Genomic DNA, 19,159 nt, shown 5'->3' on the forward strand with positions numbered 1-19,159 from the left:
AAGTGAACTATCCCTTTAAAACATGCTAACAACATGCTAACAAATGATAGAAGCATGTTAAATCATGTTAGCAACATGCTAATTCATGTTAGCAACATGCTATTTAATGTTGACAACATGCTAATTCATGTTATCAATGTGCTAAATCATGCTAGCAACATGCTAAATCATGACATGACAACTTGTTATCATGCTGGCGAACATGCTAAAACATGCTGGCAATGTGCTAAATCATGCTAACAACATCTTAATTCATATTAGAAACATTCCAAATCATGCCAGCAACATGTTTTTAAGTTAAATTCAAACTTTCAGACATCGAAGTTTGTTTACAAACTTTTTTGTTTGTTTTTTGTTTACAAACTTTACTCATCTAGTAATAATAGTTATAATATCATTTATAATATAAATATTATAATATAATAGTAATAATATTTTTTTATGGAATATTGCAGTATTTATTGTAAATGATTTCTCGGTGCACATGATTATTGTGTTAATAATCTTGAATCAGAATAACAGCAGCATCTCTTCTCTTCTCTGATGATGTGGGCGGGGCAACCTGTCACTCACATGAGATCAGCCAATAGCAAACCAGAACCATCCAATCAATTCCCCACAGACACAATCAAGCCCCGCCCACATTTGTTCTTGTTCCTGAAGTGTTTCACTCGAATAAACGACACAATAGAGGAGAAAAGACTAGATTTTTGAGCCAATTAAATGATCTGTAAATGTCATGTGACTCATCAGTCTGGAGACTGGGGAAGTGACGTCATGGCAACACTGACTGGTTGTGATGTTAAAGGCAAATATGAAATATATATATATATACATTTATATTTGAAATGTAAGGAGACAGCTGGAGAAGAGCGGAGGATGAGTGTGTGTCCGATACAGTCCGGTCCGTCACTTACCATAAACTCACTTCTGATCTGATCCAATCTGAGACCGGCACAGTCTGAGCCAACTGAGTTTACTCTCAATGACTTTGTGAAAGTGAAATATTATATTTGTGAAGTATTTTTAGATGTCTAGACTAGATCTACAGTCAATTTAAGTGTGACGTCCTCCAGGACTGTCAGAATATCACCGTTCACTGGCTTCACATGGGCTGTAGGACAGAAGATTAACCAGTGAGATTCATCTCTGTAAATGATATTAATGAACGGCAGACTGACTTTATGTTCAAAAGAACAGCATTTATTTGAAATATAATCTTTTGTAACATTATAAATGTCTTTACTGTCACTTTTAATCAATTTAATGTGTTCGATTTGGACCAAAAAAACATATCCTCGTCACATATCAGTCATCTACTGTGAGATATAGGATTAGTACACACACACACACACACACACACACACTCACACACACACACACACACACACACACACACACACACACACACACACACACACACACACACACACACACACACACACACACACACACACACACACACACACACACACACACACACACAGTTCAAACCTCATCTGACCGATGACTTCATGTGTTCAGCCGGATTCCTTTATAAATCAAGCCAGTTTATTTAGACACGTTTAAATTCCCTGGCAAAGCATTTTCCCAGCGTACACACTCCTTCACATGCCAGCTTCAGCTGATAGTGTATAAACAGCTTCATATGAAAATGCTATATATAGTTGACAAAGGTATGAAAACAATTAAAAGATTCGAATATGCAGTATGTGGCAGAAATGGCATCGGAACACAGAACGTCTGCGAACGAAAGCACTGAAAGGCCATTGAAAAGAGCTCAAATCCTCATTCAAACCCTTTAAATGTGAATCTGCCCCTCGTCTGCAGTGAATGCCCGGATTAGGAATTATGTAAGAGTGCGGGAACATTGGAAACACCACTGATGATTGATCTAGCAGAAGCTTTTAGCGGGAACAGCAGGAATATATCGGAGAGGAGAGGAGAGGAGAGGAGAGGAGAGGAGAGGAGAGGAGAGGAGTGAGTTTGAGGAGTGAGACAGGGAAATAAGGGGCTAGTTTGAGTTCACATCTGACCCGGTGTTAATGGTGCTGGACAACGAGAGAGAGAAGTCAAGTCAAGTCAAGTCAAGTCAAGTTTATTTGTATAGCGCTTTTCACAATACAGATTGTATCAAAGCAGCTTCACAGTATTAAATTAAAATAATACAACAAAGTTTGTTTCAAGAGGAATTTATTGATTGATCAAATTAAATTAAATATCCCCAAAATATCCCCAACTGAGCAAGCCAAAGGCAACAGTGGCAAGGAACCGAAAAACTCCATCAAGTGACCTAATGGTGTCCTAAAACTCCATAAGGTGACCTAATGGTGTCCTAAAACTCCATAAGGTGACCTAATGGAGAAAAAAAAAACCTTGGGAGAACCCAGGCTCAGTCGGGGGCCAGTTCTCCTCTGGCATTTATGAGCTAGAGGCCGGATTGTAGTTTGATCTGTAGGATTATATGAATGCCTGGCTGAAGAGATGCGACTTTAATCTAGTTTTAAACTGGGAGAGCGAGTCTGAGCAACGAACAGTATCAGGAAGACTATTCCAGAGTTTTGGAGCCAAATGTGAAAATGCTCTCCCTCCTTTGGTGGTTCTGGATATCCTAGGTATGACCAAAAGCCTTGAATTTAGTGATCTTAAAGAGCGCGATGGATTATAGGGTGATAGAAGATCCGTTAAATAGACTGGAGCTAAGCCGTTTAGGGCTTTATAAGTCAGTAGCAATACCTTATAATTAATACGGAACTTTATAGGTAACCAATGCAGTGATGATAAAATCGGTGTTATATGATCATATTTTCTTGATCTCGTAAGAACTCTAGCGGTGGCATTTTGGACTAACTGTAGCTTGTTTATTGAGGATGCAGGACAACCAGCTAATAAGGCATTACAGTAATCCAGTCTCGAGGTCATGAATGCATGAACTAACTTTTCTGCATCAGAAACTGATAGCATATTACGTAGCTTAGCAATGTTTCTAAGGTGGAAAAAGGCTGTTTTTGTAACATATGAAATATGATTTTCAAAAGACAGGTTGCAATCGAGTATAACACCCAGGTCTTTTACTGTAGAGGATAAAGTAACAGGACATCCTATGATGTTAAAGTTGTATTGTGCGAGGTTTTGTGGGCGGTTTTTTGAACCGATAAGTATTACCTCTGTCTTGTCTGGATTTAATAAAAGAAAATTACGCGTCATCCAATCTTTTGTATCTTTAACACACTCTGTCAATTTGGAAAATTTAGCGTTTTCATCCGGCCGTGATGAAATATATATTTGAGTGTCATCAGCATAACAATGGAAACTAATTCCATGTTTCCTTATAATATTTCCAAGTGGCATCATATATATTGAAAATAACAGAGGGCCTAACACAGATCCCTGCGGCACTCCATAGTTTACTGGAGTTATGATCGATTTTTCTCCATTTAAATAGACAAAATGGTAGTGGTCAGATAGGTATGATTTGAACCAGCTTAGTGCTTGTCCTTGAACACCAGTATAATTTTGTAGTCGATCTAAGAGTAATGTATGATCTATAGTATCGAACGCAGCACTAAGATCAAGTAAAACTAGTATTGAGATACAGCCTTGGTCAGAAGCTAAAAAGTAAATCATTTGTGATTTTAACGAGCGCAGTTTCAGTGCTATGATGCGGTCTGAATCCAGACTGAAACTTTTCATAGATATCATTTTGTTGCAAGAAAGAGCCCAGTTGAGCGGACACCACTTTTTCTAATATTTTAGACATAAATGGAAGATTTGAAATGGGTCTATAATTTGCTAGATTATTATGATCTAATTGTGGTTTCTTAATGAGAGGTTTTATAACTGCCAGTTTAAATGTTCTTGGAACATGACCTAAAGATAAAGAAGAAGAGAGAGAGAGAGAAGAGAGAGAAAAAGAGAGAATGCCTGCTCTTCTAAATGCCTGTGCTGTTTATTCACTGATTGTAGATCACTACTCACACACACACACACACACACACACACACACACACACACACACACACACACACACACACACACACACACACACACACACTAACCCGACTCCTAAACCTGCCCATCACACAAAACTATCTGTATTTTTACATTTAAAAAAAAAATACAATTATTATGTGTATTAATCAATTGTCCTTGAGGACCAGCAACAAGTCTCACAAAGTAGGGAATCTCAATACTATCCTTGTGGGGACACTTGGTCCTCACACACACACACACACACACACACACACACACACACACACACACACACACAGTTTGACAGCGCTCTCCCCCTGTGTGGGAACAGATTGAGGTTTATTTAAGCGTCATTAATGACGTGTGGACTGACGTGTTCCTGAAGTTTCCGTGACGTCATCATCGCTCCTGTCCCGCCGTGCGCTGATCCTGAGACGCTCTCCATGTATGGAAGGCCAAGAGGGCCAAAAACACGTGAATTTTAACACGTCAACGACAAAGTTAAATACGCGTTGAATGCGCGTGACAAATCAGCGCGTTAAATATACGTGAAATACGCATGAAATACACATTAAAAATCAGTTTTTAACGGGTCAGTGTCATTGGCTACTGAAGACTTGGGTCTAACCATTTCTGTGAGCTTAGGGGGGTGTGCCGTTCATAGACTAGGCTACCACCATTGAACATGCTATAGATCAGCTCATTCAGCCTATTTATTTTGTCCTTTTTTGTCTTTTTTTTGAATAGCCTATAGAAATAATATATTTCAATTGCAGTTTTATGAAAAAATTTTGATAAAAATAAAATTGTCTTGTTTTTCTCCACTCATGCCTTATTGTAAATAAACACATTAGTGGACATTCTAGCTTTAACATCAAAGCATTAACATTTGTGTGTGGAGATCAGTTCCAGTGGAGGTAAGCAGTCAGTGCAGGTTTAAGACACAGACCATTGTAATCGCTGTCTTTGGAAAACAACGTGAGCTTGTGTTGTGCTTACATATACAGCTGTCACAAACAGGTGCACTTACTGAAACCTGTTCAGAGATTGTGCACTCAGACAAACAGTAATTAGGTACACAGGTGGTATTATCAATTTAAATGAATTTAAAGACTTAAAGTATTTAAATATGGTATTTAAGACTTTATATATAAGTATTGAAGACTTTCAGGATTAGAATGAGAGCTTGTGCTCAGGTCAGGCCAGGTGTAATAACTTGATTTGGCTTTCCTGACAGCAGAAGTATAAGTCCTAGGCCACCCTGATCATTGATATTAAAGCAATTTATCTGTAAAAATGATGAGGCAATTTGTTATAGCACTTTATAACATTTAAATACACATATAAACATACAAATACTAAGTAGCTTATTATGTTTGTTTTTTTTAGAACCACACACAGTTTATTTCTGCAAGTAATCTGGATTGTTACTGAGAAGCCTATTGTACACTTCATAACAGCTGGAATTAATTTTACGGCTGATTTTGTGACAGTTTATAGGCATGTTTACCAATGTGACAGACTTGATTGGCTTACTGAGAGTATTAAAAGGCTAGGAGAAGACTAGCTGTACTGCACACCTATACCTATATCATGAAGGTAGCTGAACAAACTCAGGGTTAAAGGATTAGATTTGAGTAGACAAAACCAAACCAAAGCAGTCAGGCTTTGCTGATGCCATGAAACAGCTCATGAAGCTTGAAGCTATGAACCAAACCCCTGCAACAACTCAGTGTAATTGGCACCAGATCAAGAGAAAATATAATTCATAGTTGTAAGTATATGTCACAGCCTTTTTTGATTCATTTTGGGGAAAGTCACCTGTGTTCTCCGTTACACTACTGTATACAGTGACCCTGCTAAGGCCATAGTTCACTGTCTAAGTGCTCGTTTTTGAGATATTCTTAAGAACATGTCCAGACAGAGCACAGCTGATACAGTATAGAACAAATCAAGCTGTTTACTGTTTAACTTAATGTATATGACATAGCAAGTCATTTTGCTTAATATTCATCATGTGTATATCTGTAATATTTAATGTTATTATATTTACTCTGCATTTTCTGTTTCTATAGAAAACCACACGGTAAATACACACACAACTAAGGACAACTATTCAATCCTTGTTTATAACTGAGTTGTTGTGGTGACAACTCTCAAATTTCCAACATCTTTTCACCAAGTCTCTTCCCGGACACCCTGTGGCAGAGTTCAAACCTAACCAGCAGTTTACTGAGATGAGACTGTGATATTAAAGCTAACTCATTTTTCCAGTTCCCCACTTACTTTACCTTCCTCAAGCACTGACAGAACACAGACTCTGACTGAGCCAGGCCAGCTGACATCCAAGCTTGTGATCATACAAATCATCTGCATGATAAAATGTACAGTGGGTCAGTTTGTTAACATATGCATTACCCCACCTGGGACAGTCAGATCACCTTTCTTTGTTCCTCACCCCCAAATATGCACCTCTCATCAATCGCGTGAAGCCATCAGTGAAGACCATCAAGGTGTGGCCTGTGGGGGCAGATTCCTCACTCCAGGAAAGGTTTCTACACACAGACTGGAGTATGTTTGCTTCTCAAGCCACCAGTGGCTCTCACACGGACATTGACTGCTACACCTCCTCTGTACTGGATTATATCAATACCACCATTGACAGTGTTACAACCCAGAAGCAGATCACCACATACCCAAATCAGAAGCCATGGATGAACAGGGAAGTGCGACTCCTATTGAAGACACGCAACACTGCCTTCAGATCAGGAGATGCACAAGCCTATAGCACATCCAGAGCAAATCTGAAAAGGGGCATCAAAGAGGCCAAGCACTGCTACAAGCTTAAGATAGAGGGACACTTTTCCAACGCTGACCCTCGGCGCATGTGGCAGGGCATTCAGGCCATCAGTGACTACAAACCCACTCACTCCACCCCCGCAGCCACTGATGTCAACTTCCTGAACGAGCTAAATGACTTTTATGCTCGCTTTGAAAGAGACAACAGAGAAACTGCCACCAAGCTCAAATCCTCAGCTGACCACCCGCCGATCACACTCTCCTCCACAGATGTCTGCAATGCACTGAGCAGGATCAGCGCGCACAAGGCTGCTGGACCAGACAACATCCCTGGACGCGTACTCAGGGCATGTGCGGAGCAGCTCGCTGGGGTTTTTACAGACATTTTCAACCTGTCTCTTGCCCAAGCAGCTGTACCAACATGCTTTAAATGCACTTCCATTGTGCCAGTGCCAAAACACTCCAGCCCGAAGTGCCTTAACGACTACCGCCCTGTAGCACTCACACCCATCGTAATGAAGTGCTTTGAGCGGCTGGTCCTGGCACACCTAAAAGACTCTCTTCCATCCACATTGGACTCACACCAGTTTGCCTACCGTAGCAATAGGAGCACAGAGGATGCAGTTTCCATGGCACTGCACTCTGTGCTCACACATCTGGACAATAAGAACACTTATGCACGCATGCTGTTTGTTGACTTCAGCTCAGCATTCAACACTGTCATCCCAACTAAGTTAATAGCCAAACTTGGAGACCTGGGCATCAACTCCTCCATGTGCAACTGGATTTTGGACTTTTTGACCAACAGACCCCAGAATGTTCGATCAGGCTCCAACTGCTCCACGTCCATCACACTCAACACTGGTGTACCACAGGGCTGTGTGCTAAGCCCGTTTCTCTACTCCCTCTTCACCTCTGACTGCAAGCCTGTGTACGGATCTAATTCCATCGTCAAGTTTGCGGACGACACTACGGTGATTGGTCTCATCAGCAACAACGATGAGACTGCCTATAGGGAGGAGATCAAGCACCTGGCCACATGGTGCACTGAAAATAACCAGCTCCTCAACACCACCAAAACGAAGGAGCTCATCGTGGACTTCAGGAAAGTGTCAAGAGGCACACACGACACCATCCACATCAATGGAATGGCTGTTGAGCGTGTCTCCAGTTTCAAGTTCCTGGGGACCCACATCTCGGCGGACATGACCTGGACAACCAACACCTCCAGCCTGGTCAAGAAGGCTCACCAGCGCCTTTTCTTCCTGAGGACACTGAGGAAGAATCAGCTTTCCTCCACTATCCTGGTGAACTTCTATCGCTGTGCAATAGAAAGCATCCTGACCAACTGTGCTACAGTGTGGTATGGGAGCTGTTCTGTTGCAGAGCGCAAGGCACTGCAGCGGGTGGTGAAAACCGCCCAGCGCATCACTGGGACTCCACTACCTGCCATCGAGCACATCCAGAGGAAACGCTGTCTGCATCGAGCTCGCAGCATCCTTAAGGACTCCTCTCACCCAGCCCACAGACTGTTTTCTCTCCTGCCCTCCGGCAGGCGTTTCAGGTGCCTCCGGACCAGGACCAGCAGACTAAAGAACAGTTTTTTCCCCAGAGCTGTCTCTTTATTAAACTCTAACCCTCATTGATCCCACTCCCCTCATATACTGATTGACTCTCCTCTCCCTCCTCACACCTGCCTCCATTTTGTTATTTGCAATACTATAATGTTCATTTGCACTGCTGACTGTTATTACAGAAACAACTGTTTACATATGCATCTTGCACTACTACCTTGACTGGAATATGCTCAATTTGCACTGCCGACTGTTTATTTACAGTACCGACTGTTTACATATACATTTGCAATACCGTACTTTAACTGTAATATGCAATTACTTCCACTGCACTTTCACTCGGATAGCTTCTGTCCAAACTTTATTTGCACTACTTTAAATCCATTGTTATACTGCTCATTTTAGCCTAACTTATACATATATCTATTTGTAAAATTCTGTTTATAGTAATAGCCATCTGTATATTATGCTCACATTCTGTTTATAGTAACACCCATCTGTATATATATATTCATAGTACATATCTATCTGTAAAATTCTGTTTATAGTAATAGCCATCTGTATATTATGCTCACATTCTGTTTATAGTAACACCCATCTGTATATATATTCAGTACATATCTATCTGTAAAAATACTGTTTATAGTAATAGCCATCTGTATATTAGCCATCTGTATATACATCTGTATATTATATTCAGTACATATCTAGCTGTAAATTCTGTTCACAGTAATAGTTATCTGTATATTATATTCATAGGACAAATCTATCTGTAAATTTTTGTTTATAATAGTATTCAACTCTATATTTATTCAGTACATATCCATGTTCTGCACTTATGGAACCACTGTATATCCTGCACTTGCTGCTATTGCACTTCTGGTTAGACCTAAACTGCATTTCGTTGCCTTGTACCTGTACTTGTGTAATGACAATAAAGTTGAATCTAATCTAATTACTATTTTAAATCAGAATTGATGTCACTGAAAATTGATTACAGTTTTTTTTTTTAAATCATTTAGCTGAACTCTGCAGGGCTAAATTTTCATAAAACTGCCATTTAAATATATTATTTCTATAGGCTATTAAAAAATAAAAAGGACAAAAAAGGACAAAATAAATAGGCTGAATGAGCTGATCTATAGCATGTTCAATGGTGGTAGTCTAGTCAATGAACGGTACACCCCCCTAAGCTCACAGAAATGGTTAGACCCAAGTCTTCAGCAGCCAATGACACTGACCTGTTCAAACAGATTTTTAATGTGTATTTCATGCGTATTTAATTACTTTTGAATATGCGTATTTAACGCTCTGATTTGTCACGTGTATTTAGCGCGTTGAATGCACGTAAAATACGCGTTGTTGACGTGTTAAAAGACGCGTTTTTGGCCCTCTTGGCTTTCCATACACGTGATTTCACTATAGTAACACATGTAACGTGTGGACATGTGCTTTCACTATAGCAACATATGTAACGTGTGGACGTGTGGTTTCACTATAGTAACACATGTAACGTGTGGTCACGTGCTTTCACTATAGCAACATCTGTAATGTGTGGACGTGTGGTTTCACTATAGTAACACATGTAACGTGTGGACGTGCTTTCACTATAGTAACATGTAACGTGTGGACACGTGCTTTCACTATAGCAACATATGTAATGTGTGGACATGTGGTTTCACTATAGTAACACATGTAACATGTGGACACGTGCTTTCACTATAATAACACATGTAACGTGTGGACGTGCTTTCACTATAGTAACATTTGTAATGTGTGGACACGTGCTTTCACTATAATAACACATGCAACGTGTGGACATGTGCTTTCACTATAATAACACATATAACGTGTGTACATGTGCTTTCACTATAGTAACATGTAACGTGTGGACATGTGCTTTCACTATAGTGACACATGTAACTTGTGGACATGTGCGTGTGGACACGTGCTTTCACTATAGTAACATGTAACGTGTGGACACGTGCTTTCACTATAGTAACATGTAACGTGTGGACACGTGCTTTCACTATAGTAACACATGTAACATGTGGACACGTGCTTTCACTATTGTAACACATGTAACGTGTGGCCACGTGCTTTCACTATAATAACACATGCAACGTGTGGACATGTGCTTTCACTATAGTAACATATGTAACATGTGGACATATGGTTTCACTATAGTAACACATGTAACGTGTGGACACGTGCTTTCACTATAGTAACATATGTAACGTGTGGACACGTGCTTTCACTATAGTAAAATATGTAACTTGTGGACACGTGCTTTCACTATAGTAACATATGTAACGTGTGGACACGTGCTTTCACTATAGTAACATATGTAACGTGTGGACATGTGCTTTCACTATAGTAACATATGTAACTTGTGGACACGTGCTTTCACTATAGTAACATATGTAACTTGTGGACACGTGCTTTCACTATAGTAACATATGTAACGTGTGGACACGTGCTTTCACTATAGTAACATGTAACGTGTGGACACGTGCTTTGACTATAGTAACATGTAACATGTGCTTTCACTATAGTAACATATGTAACGTGTGGACACGTGCTTTCACTATAGTAACATATGTAACGTGTGGACACGTGCTTTCACTATAGTAACATATGTAACGTGTGGACACGTGCTTTCACTGTAGTAACATATGTAACGTGTGGACACGTGCTTTCACTGTAGTAACATATGTAACGTGTGGACACGTGCTTTCACTATAGTAACATGTAACGTGTGGACACATGGTTTCACTGTAGTAACGTAACTTGTGGACACGTGCTTTCACTATAGTAACATGTAACGTGTGGACACGTGCTTTCACTATAGTAACATATGTAACGTGTGGACATGTCCTTTCACTATAGTAACATATGTAACTTGTGGACACGTGCTTTCACTATAGTAAGATATGTAACGTGTGGACACGTGCTTTCACTATAGTAACATATGTAACGTGTGGACACGTGCTTTCACTATAGTAACATATGTAACGTGTGGACACGTGCTTTCACTATAGTAACATATGTAACACGTGCTTTCACTATAGTAACATATGTAACATGTGGACACGTGCTTTCACTATAGTAACATATGTAACATGTGCTTTCACTATAGTAACATGTAACATGTGGACACGTGCTTTCACTATAGTAACACATGTAACGTGCCGACACGTGCTTTCACTATAGTAACATATGTAACATGTGGACATGTGCTTTCACTATAATAACACATGTAACGTGTGGACCTGTGCTTTCACTATAGTAACACATGTAACGTGTGGACATGTGCTTTCACTTTAGTAACACATGTAACTTGTGGACATGTGCGTGTGGACACGTGCTTTCACTATAGTAACATATGTAACGTGTGGACACTTGCTTTCACTATACCGTATTTTCCGGACTATAAGTCGCTCCGGAGTATAAGTCGCATCAGTCAAAAAATGCGTCATGAAGAGGAAAAAAACATATATAAGTCGCACTGGACTATAAGTCGCATTTATTTAGAATTTATTTCACAAAATCCAAGACCAAGAACAGACATTTAATCTGGAAAGGCAAGTTATTCAACTACACAGTAGCACACAGAACAACAGGCTGAATAGGTGTCCGGTATGTTAACGCAACACATTAACAGTTATTCAGCTACACAATAGCATAAAGAACATATACCTGGGAGGCTGAATAGGCTAAATTAACATAAGCCAGCGAGTCCAACAAGCAAGTTACCAGTAAACAAGTTCACCAAGCTCCCGCGATCTCATTCCACATCATTTTCTTCATCCTTGGTGTCGCTTCTGAACAACTCCGCCAACTAGAGCGCCCTCTCGCGGCTGTAGACGGTAATGTTTTCTCATGGTTCATCTCAGTCTGAATTAATTTTGATATAAGTCGCACCTGACTATAAGTCGCAGGACCAGCCAAACTATGAAAAAAAGTGCGACTTATAGTCCGAAAAATACGGTAGTAGCATATGTAACGTGTGGACACGTGCTTTCACTATAGTAACATATGTAACGTGTGGACACGTGCTTTCACTATAGTAACACATGTATCTTGTGGACATGTGCTTTCACTATAGTAACATATGTAACGTGTGGACACATGCTTTCACTATAGTAACATATGTAACGTGTGGACACGTGCTTTCACTATAGTAATATATGTAACATGTGGACACGTTCTTTCACTATAGTAACATATGTAACGTGTGGACACGTGCTTTCACTATAGTAACATATGTAACGTGTGGACACATGCTTTCACTATAGTAACATATGTAACGTGTGGACACATGCTTTCACTATAGTAACATATGTAACTTGTGGACACGGGCTTTCACTATTTTAACACATGTAACGTGTAGACATGGGCTTTCACTATAATAACACATGCAACGTGTGGACATGTGCTTTCACTATTGTAACGTAACGTGTGGACACGTGCTTTCACTATAGTAACATATGTAACGTGTGGACACGTGCTTTCACTGTAGTAACATATGTAACGCGTGGACACGTGCTTTCACTGTAGTAACACGTGTAATGTGTGGACACGTGCTTTTACTATAGTAACATATGTAACGTTTGGACACGTGCTTTCACTGTAGTAACATATGTAACGCGTGGACACGTGCTTTCACTGTAGTAACACGTGTAATGTGTGGACACGTGGTTTTACTATAGTAACATATGTAACGTGTGGACATGTGCTTTCACTATAGTAACACATGTAACGTGTGGAGGGTCGTGTGTGTGTCGATGTGCTTCTGCTGTCCGCTGGTTTGGTGTGTGTGTGACGGCAGAAACAGCGATCACGTGCCGGTGGGAGGAAAAGATGGACAGTTTTTTACGACGTTCCTTTTGTGAGCTCGGATGCATCAATCATCAAACACTCTTAAGGTAGACCAACAGAAGCAGAATAACACAGAGCAGACAAATAATAATCTAGCATCATCTCCCACAAAAACACAATTATATATTGCATCCATTAATGAAAACAAAACATAATTTCTCCTGTCTACTGTTTGGATATGATGCGCTACTGTTAGTATAGACGGAGAACTGACTGACTAATTAGGAAATTCAAATGTGGAAATGTTGATCTTTATTTCCTTCGACACTTGATCATTATGAAAAAATCATCAGTGTCAATATTAGTTTGAATGTGTGTGTGTGTGTGTGCAGTGAAATAATTGAAGTGCTTGTCAACCTTAAAGGGGATACTATTTATCCATCCATCCATCCATCCATCCATCCATCCATCCATCCATCCATCCATCCATCCATCCATCCATCCAATCATACATTTATCTTTCATTCTATTGTTCTCTCTTTCCATCCTTTCATCTATTGTTCTATCCTTTTCTCTGTCCAATCAAAGCTTCTATGGCCACCCATCCATCCATCCATCCATCCATCCATCCATCCATCCATCCACACACCCATCCATCCATTCATCCATTCATCCATTCATCCATTCATCAATTCATCCATCCATCCATTCATCTATCCATCCACCCACCCACCCATCAATCAGTCCGTTCCTCCACCCATCCATCCATCCATCCATCCATCCATCCATCCATCCATCCATCCATCCATCCATCCATCCATCAGTCCGTTCCTCCATCCATCCATCCATCCATCCATCCATCCATCCATCCATCCATCCATCCATCCATCCATCCATATAATGTTGGTAAAGTTTATTTGTGCCATAAAGACAAGTTTTGCGCAGTCATGGAAATCCTGAAAATTATACAATTGGGATTTAAAGGCCTGAAAAAGTCATGGAAATTAATAAAATATTAAATAATTCATAAAAATTCTTGTAGTGAATTATTTTTTTTTGTCATGCTCAGCTTATATATTAATATTAATGTATACAATATATTTTAATAATATTTTAAAGCTTGGATTTCCCCTCTCTCTCTCTCTCTCTCTCTCTCTCTCTCTCTCTCTCTCTCTCTCTCTCTCTCTCTATATATATATATATATATATATATATAATTCTCATCCAGACCATTTTCTGCCCTCTCTCCCACTGTATATTTTTTTTCTGTTTTACTGTTTTACTTTTTCAGAATACGTGACTACTTTTTTGTTTGTGATTGGAGAAATATGGTTGTTATATATTACCTAATCAGATAAACCTTGACCTTTCAGTTTTTGCAGCCCAGGTTCAATACAAGCTGTTCTTTTCATTATTCATCAAGCTTTCTTATTTGACAAGATCAATGAACATATGATGAATTCAGTCCTGACTCCTTTAATGAATCTCTCTCTCTCTCTCTCTCTCTCTCTCTCTCTCTCTCTCTCCTTGTTTGTATTGTTTACCATCATAATATACTGTTTTATCTGTTTTACTATGAACAGTGTTTACACATGTCATGCACGTACCCGAAATACTGAGCTTGTTTTTAAAGTACTCTTGCACTAACTCACTAACTAACAACAACACTATACTTATACAATACAACTCTATACAACACTTTTTTTGAGCTGCTAACTCCATTTCGTTGATGTTTACTACTGTGTGCATACAATGATAATAAACAGGGTTTGAATGAACTTTTTCACTCACTGGCAGATTTGGCTATATAAATATATATATATTATAAAATTGGGTTTCATACATTAATTTCTTATTCAAACTAAATCCGGTTATCCAGCATCTCCTCTTCCTCTTTCATCCTCATCACCAAAAATGTGTTTTAGGTGGACAGATCAATACAGGACAAGGAACATCAAAAACATGAACATCAAAAAAATAACAATGTCTTTTCTGTTCACCAAATTCCTGTTAATCTTCGCTATTGCTTCAATGTGTTTATTTGTTGTGTAGTGACGTGTGTTCAAGTAAGCCAGATATGAGCAGATTCTGTGCAATATACTATTTAATATCATGATGACTTAACTTATCTTATCTTATCTTCCGCAGCTCTCATGGTGCACGTCCCAGAATCCCCTGTGGTGTCTCAGTTTGGGATGGACACCGTCCTGAACTGCTCTTTCTCCGGAGTCTCCGAGTTTAACCTGTCGGAGCTGAGCGTGTTCTGGCAGCTGTCGGACACCAAGCGCACCGTACACAATTATTGGGAGAGCCGGGATCAGCTGACCGACCAAGACGAGCGGTTCTCCAACCGCACCAGCCTGTTCCCCGGTCAGCTGAGGTTCGGGAACGCCTCGCTCCTGCTGAAGAACGTGCGCGTCGCGGACGAGGGAAGTTACTCGTGTTTCGTCAGAGTCCAGGCGTACAGCAGCGGAGCCATGCTAATGCAAGTCGCAGGTAATCAACCAATCAGAGAGCAGGACCGGCCATCACACAGGAAGTGAAGCTCTCCTATGAAAAGGGAATGTTGGGAAGGTGGACATACAAACTTCATTAATTAATTGATTACATAGAGATAAATGTTGGTGTTGTCTTTAAGTTTAGCTCTGTCGACAGCATTTGTAGCGATTAAAATACTTTTGATTGTTTTTAAAGCAAAAATCCCACTTACAGTAACTCACTCCAGCTCAGATTTTTTATTAAAACATAACATGAATTATTACGTAAAAACTTGTTTTGGTTACACTTTATTTTAAGGTGTCATTGTTACAGTGTAATTATATATTTAAGTACTGAGTAATATTAAAGGGGGGGTGAAACAATCAGTTTCAGTCAATCTCATGTTAATCTTGAGTACCTATAGAGTAGTATTGCATCCTTCATATCTCAAAAAAGTCTTTAGTTTTATTATATTTATAAAAGAAAAATAGGCTGTACCGAGTCTTTCCGGAAAAAAACGAGCGGCTGGAGGCGTGCCGTGTGGGCGGAGCTAAAGAATCACGAGTGCGAATCACACACACACCATACATCGCATGCTCCATAGATACATTAACTATATGTGATCATGTTGTTTACTTGCTGTGCTTACGCGCCGATAGCTAACAACACACAGACATTTGAAGCAGTTTTATTCACCGCCTGCGGTTCCAACGCACGACCGTGAACCTTTATCGTTGGGACGGCTCCATCCTTAAGCATTAGACGATCTGCAAATCCGGCGTCGAACTGGGCCTTGTTTATAAAACAATCATTGTCGAAATGCAGGGAACAACCAAGAACACTTGCACAACTCCGTTGATGACTTACCTAAAGCCGAGCACAGCGCTTTGATGGGCGTACTGCTTTCGCTCTCTCGCTCTGGTCTATGGGTGCGTGCGCCCTTCCGGGAGAAGTGCCCTTAGGACCAGGCGAGTAATCCATCGACCGGATGTTGAAGCCGGCCGCGTGCCGCCATCTTGTAGCAGAACTTCACTTGCGTTAGCATTCCATTGACTCCCATTCATTTTGGCGTCACTTTGACAGCGAGTAACTTTACATCTGAGGCGTTTAAAGACTCCATTTGTCCATTATTTATTTCTAAAGAAACACGACAATGTATAAAGGGCTCCATTACCTTCTATGTTACATTATGGCCCCGTAGAAGCAGTTTTTGTAACAATAGGCTAACGATTGCGTCATAACCACTCGACTCTCTGTCGCACAGTAGAGAGATTACCGTACAGACAGGAGGAGAAGCTCGCAGGCAATCGGGGGGACGTCAAGAGAGAAGCCCATAGATATATTATACTGTCAAAATAATTTATCAGAATACTTACTCCTGCTCACTCATGCCAAGAACTCTTTGCTCAAGCTCGCCGTCTCTGCAAGATTAACGTTGGCAGTTTGCACGCACAGCTACTAGAAGATTTACATCTGTCAGACAGATTGCTCACGTCGTCAAGCTTAGTTTGAGTCGGTTTGAGTCTGCGCGTCAGGAACGGAAGTGCTAAAAAATCGTCTTGTCTCGTCTTCACTTGTCTCAATTGAGTTCCAATGAGATGGCTCTGTCCACTTCTTATACTGTCTATGCTTAGGACCCGTATAAGGAAATTCCGCCCCATCTGACGTCACACACCCCCATACTCGAAAAAAATTTTCCGAAACTTGTGACAAACCGGAAGGAGTATTTTTGGCACAGAAATACTCCATCAAACGTACAACTTAATTTTTGAAACTTTGTCCATGTTTAGCATGGGAATCCAACTCTTTAACAGTGTAAAAAACTCAGTATGCATGAAATAGCATTTCACCCCCCCTTTAATCAACTACATGTACTTACTATAGGGTTAGAGTAGGGTAGGGTTAGGGTAAGTTGCATGTAATTATGCATAATTTACTGTTATTACTATGGTAAGTACATGTAACATGTAACAAGGACACTGTAAAATAAAGTGTTATCCTTGTTTTTTTTTTTTATAATTTTGTAGGCAGGTTGTTATGTGTTATATACGTAATAAAAAGTCTAAATTAAATCTTTTTAATTCAGTAATCATGTCTTCAGAAGACTTTGATTAATCCGCTTGTTTACTTGCGTCTTAAGAATGGACTTTCACTGCAGGGAAATAAATAAATACAAAATTGTTTGTTTGAGTTTCGAAGATGAACGACAGTCTTATGAGTTTGTAACAACATTGTGTGAGTAATTGATTCCTGAATTTTTATTTCTGGCAGGGTTATTATATTTAACTGAAACTAACACTAAAGCCATAAAAAAAAAAAAAAAAAACACATTTATAAGATAACACATAAAACTAGTTAATCTCACTAATTGAATGGTCGTTTGTTGGTGAATTGTTTTTTGCAAGTGCCTCATTTTCCTGAATAAACTGCGGGCCAAGTTAAAATGATTTTCTGTGATGATTGACATTATGCCACAAATGGCATCAATAGAGCCTAACTTGCACTGAACCCCATGCGTTACTTTAATCTAGAGAATCGACTGTCTGCAAAATCGATATAATCCATATCATCTGTATGAGACTGGAGTCAGATATATGAAAGCTGAAATATCATTGCTGATAGTGCTGAAGGCCTCAGTGAACGGATGCTAGATATCACTGCATTATTATGTACTGTATATGTACTTTATCGTAATGTGTGTTATTATGCACAGTACATCACTTATGGATATTGCAGGCGTGTTGTGTGATTGATATCTATGCACATCTTGATTATTGGCTATAAAATGCTTAGTGCTTTTGCAAAGGCCCAATAAAGACCACAATCATTTATATGCGATTCTCTCAATGACCCTGATCAATATACAGTCATATCGATTGTTAGGATTTCGTGTGATTGATGGCCCGCGTCCTGCAATCCCTGGAGAACGTGCTCAACTGTAGCCGCCTATATGTGTTATTATTTTTATGGCTGAGTGCACTCAGACTTACCGGGGTACATCATTATTTATGATCTATAGATGGCATTTTCCCATTCTCCTCTCTCTTCCTCTCAGTCTCTCTCGCCGCTCTCTCTCCATGCATTGAATTAAGGAATATTAATGCTCTGAGACGCACCACTCCTGTCTGATTCTGTACGTCTAATGAAGATTAAACAAAAGCAATCCTGTCATTTTCAGTGCTGAACATTATAACCTTTACTGTTTATTAGCAGGATTATTTTGAGCTTTCATAAGGCTGCAACCGATTCTTCAGGAGATTTTCAATTAGTACCACAAACATTTGTCATCTGTAATTATTATGGGTTTATATGACACATAGGACCCTATCTTACACCCGGCGCAATGCAGCACCAAGCGCGATGCTAGTGTGTTTTGCTAGTTTCAGCCCGACGCAGTTTTCATTTTCACGTCCTGCGTCACGTTGTTTAAATAGCAAATGCATTTGCGCCCATCTGTGGCCCCTGAGCTGCTGGTCTGAGAACCAGGTGTGTGTTCAGGTGTGTGTTCAGGAGTG

General features: G+C 39.8%; 1 protein-coding gene across 1 annotated transcript in view; it reads left to right on the top strand.

Moving 5' to 3' along the window:
* The window catches only part of cd276 (CD276 molecule), a 127,866-nt gene that overhangs the window by 22,767 nt on the left and 85,940 nt on the right, over positions 1-19,159 (top strand). The window contains exon 3 of the mRNA XM_082182288.1: positions 15,315-15,662. Within this exon, the coding sequence (XP_082038414.1) occupies positions 15,315-15,662 (348 nt within the window). The remainder of the gene's footprint in view (positions 1-15,314; positions 15,663-19,159) is intronic.

Source organism: Leuciscus leuciscus, assembly GCF_965113295.1.
Source record: "Leuciscus leuciscus genome assembly, chromosome: 10".
Taxonomy (NCBI): Eukaryota; Metazoa; Chordata; class Actinopteri; order Cypriniformes; family Leuciscidae; genus Leuciscus; species Leuciscus leuciscus.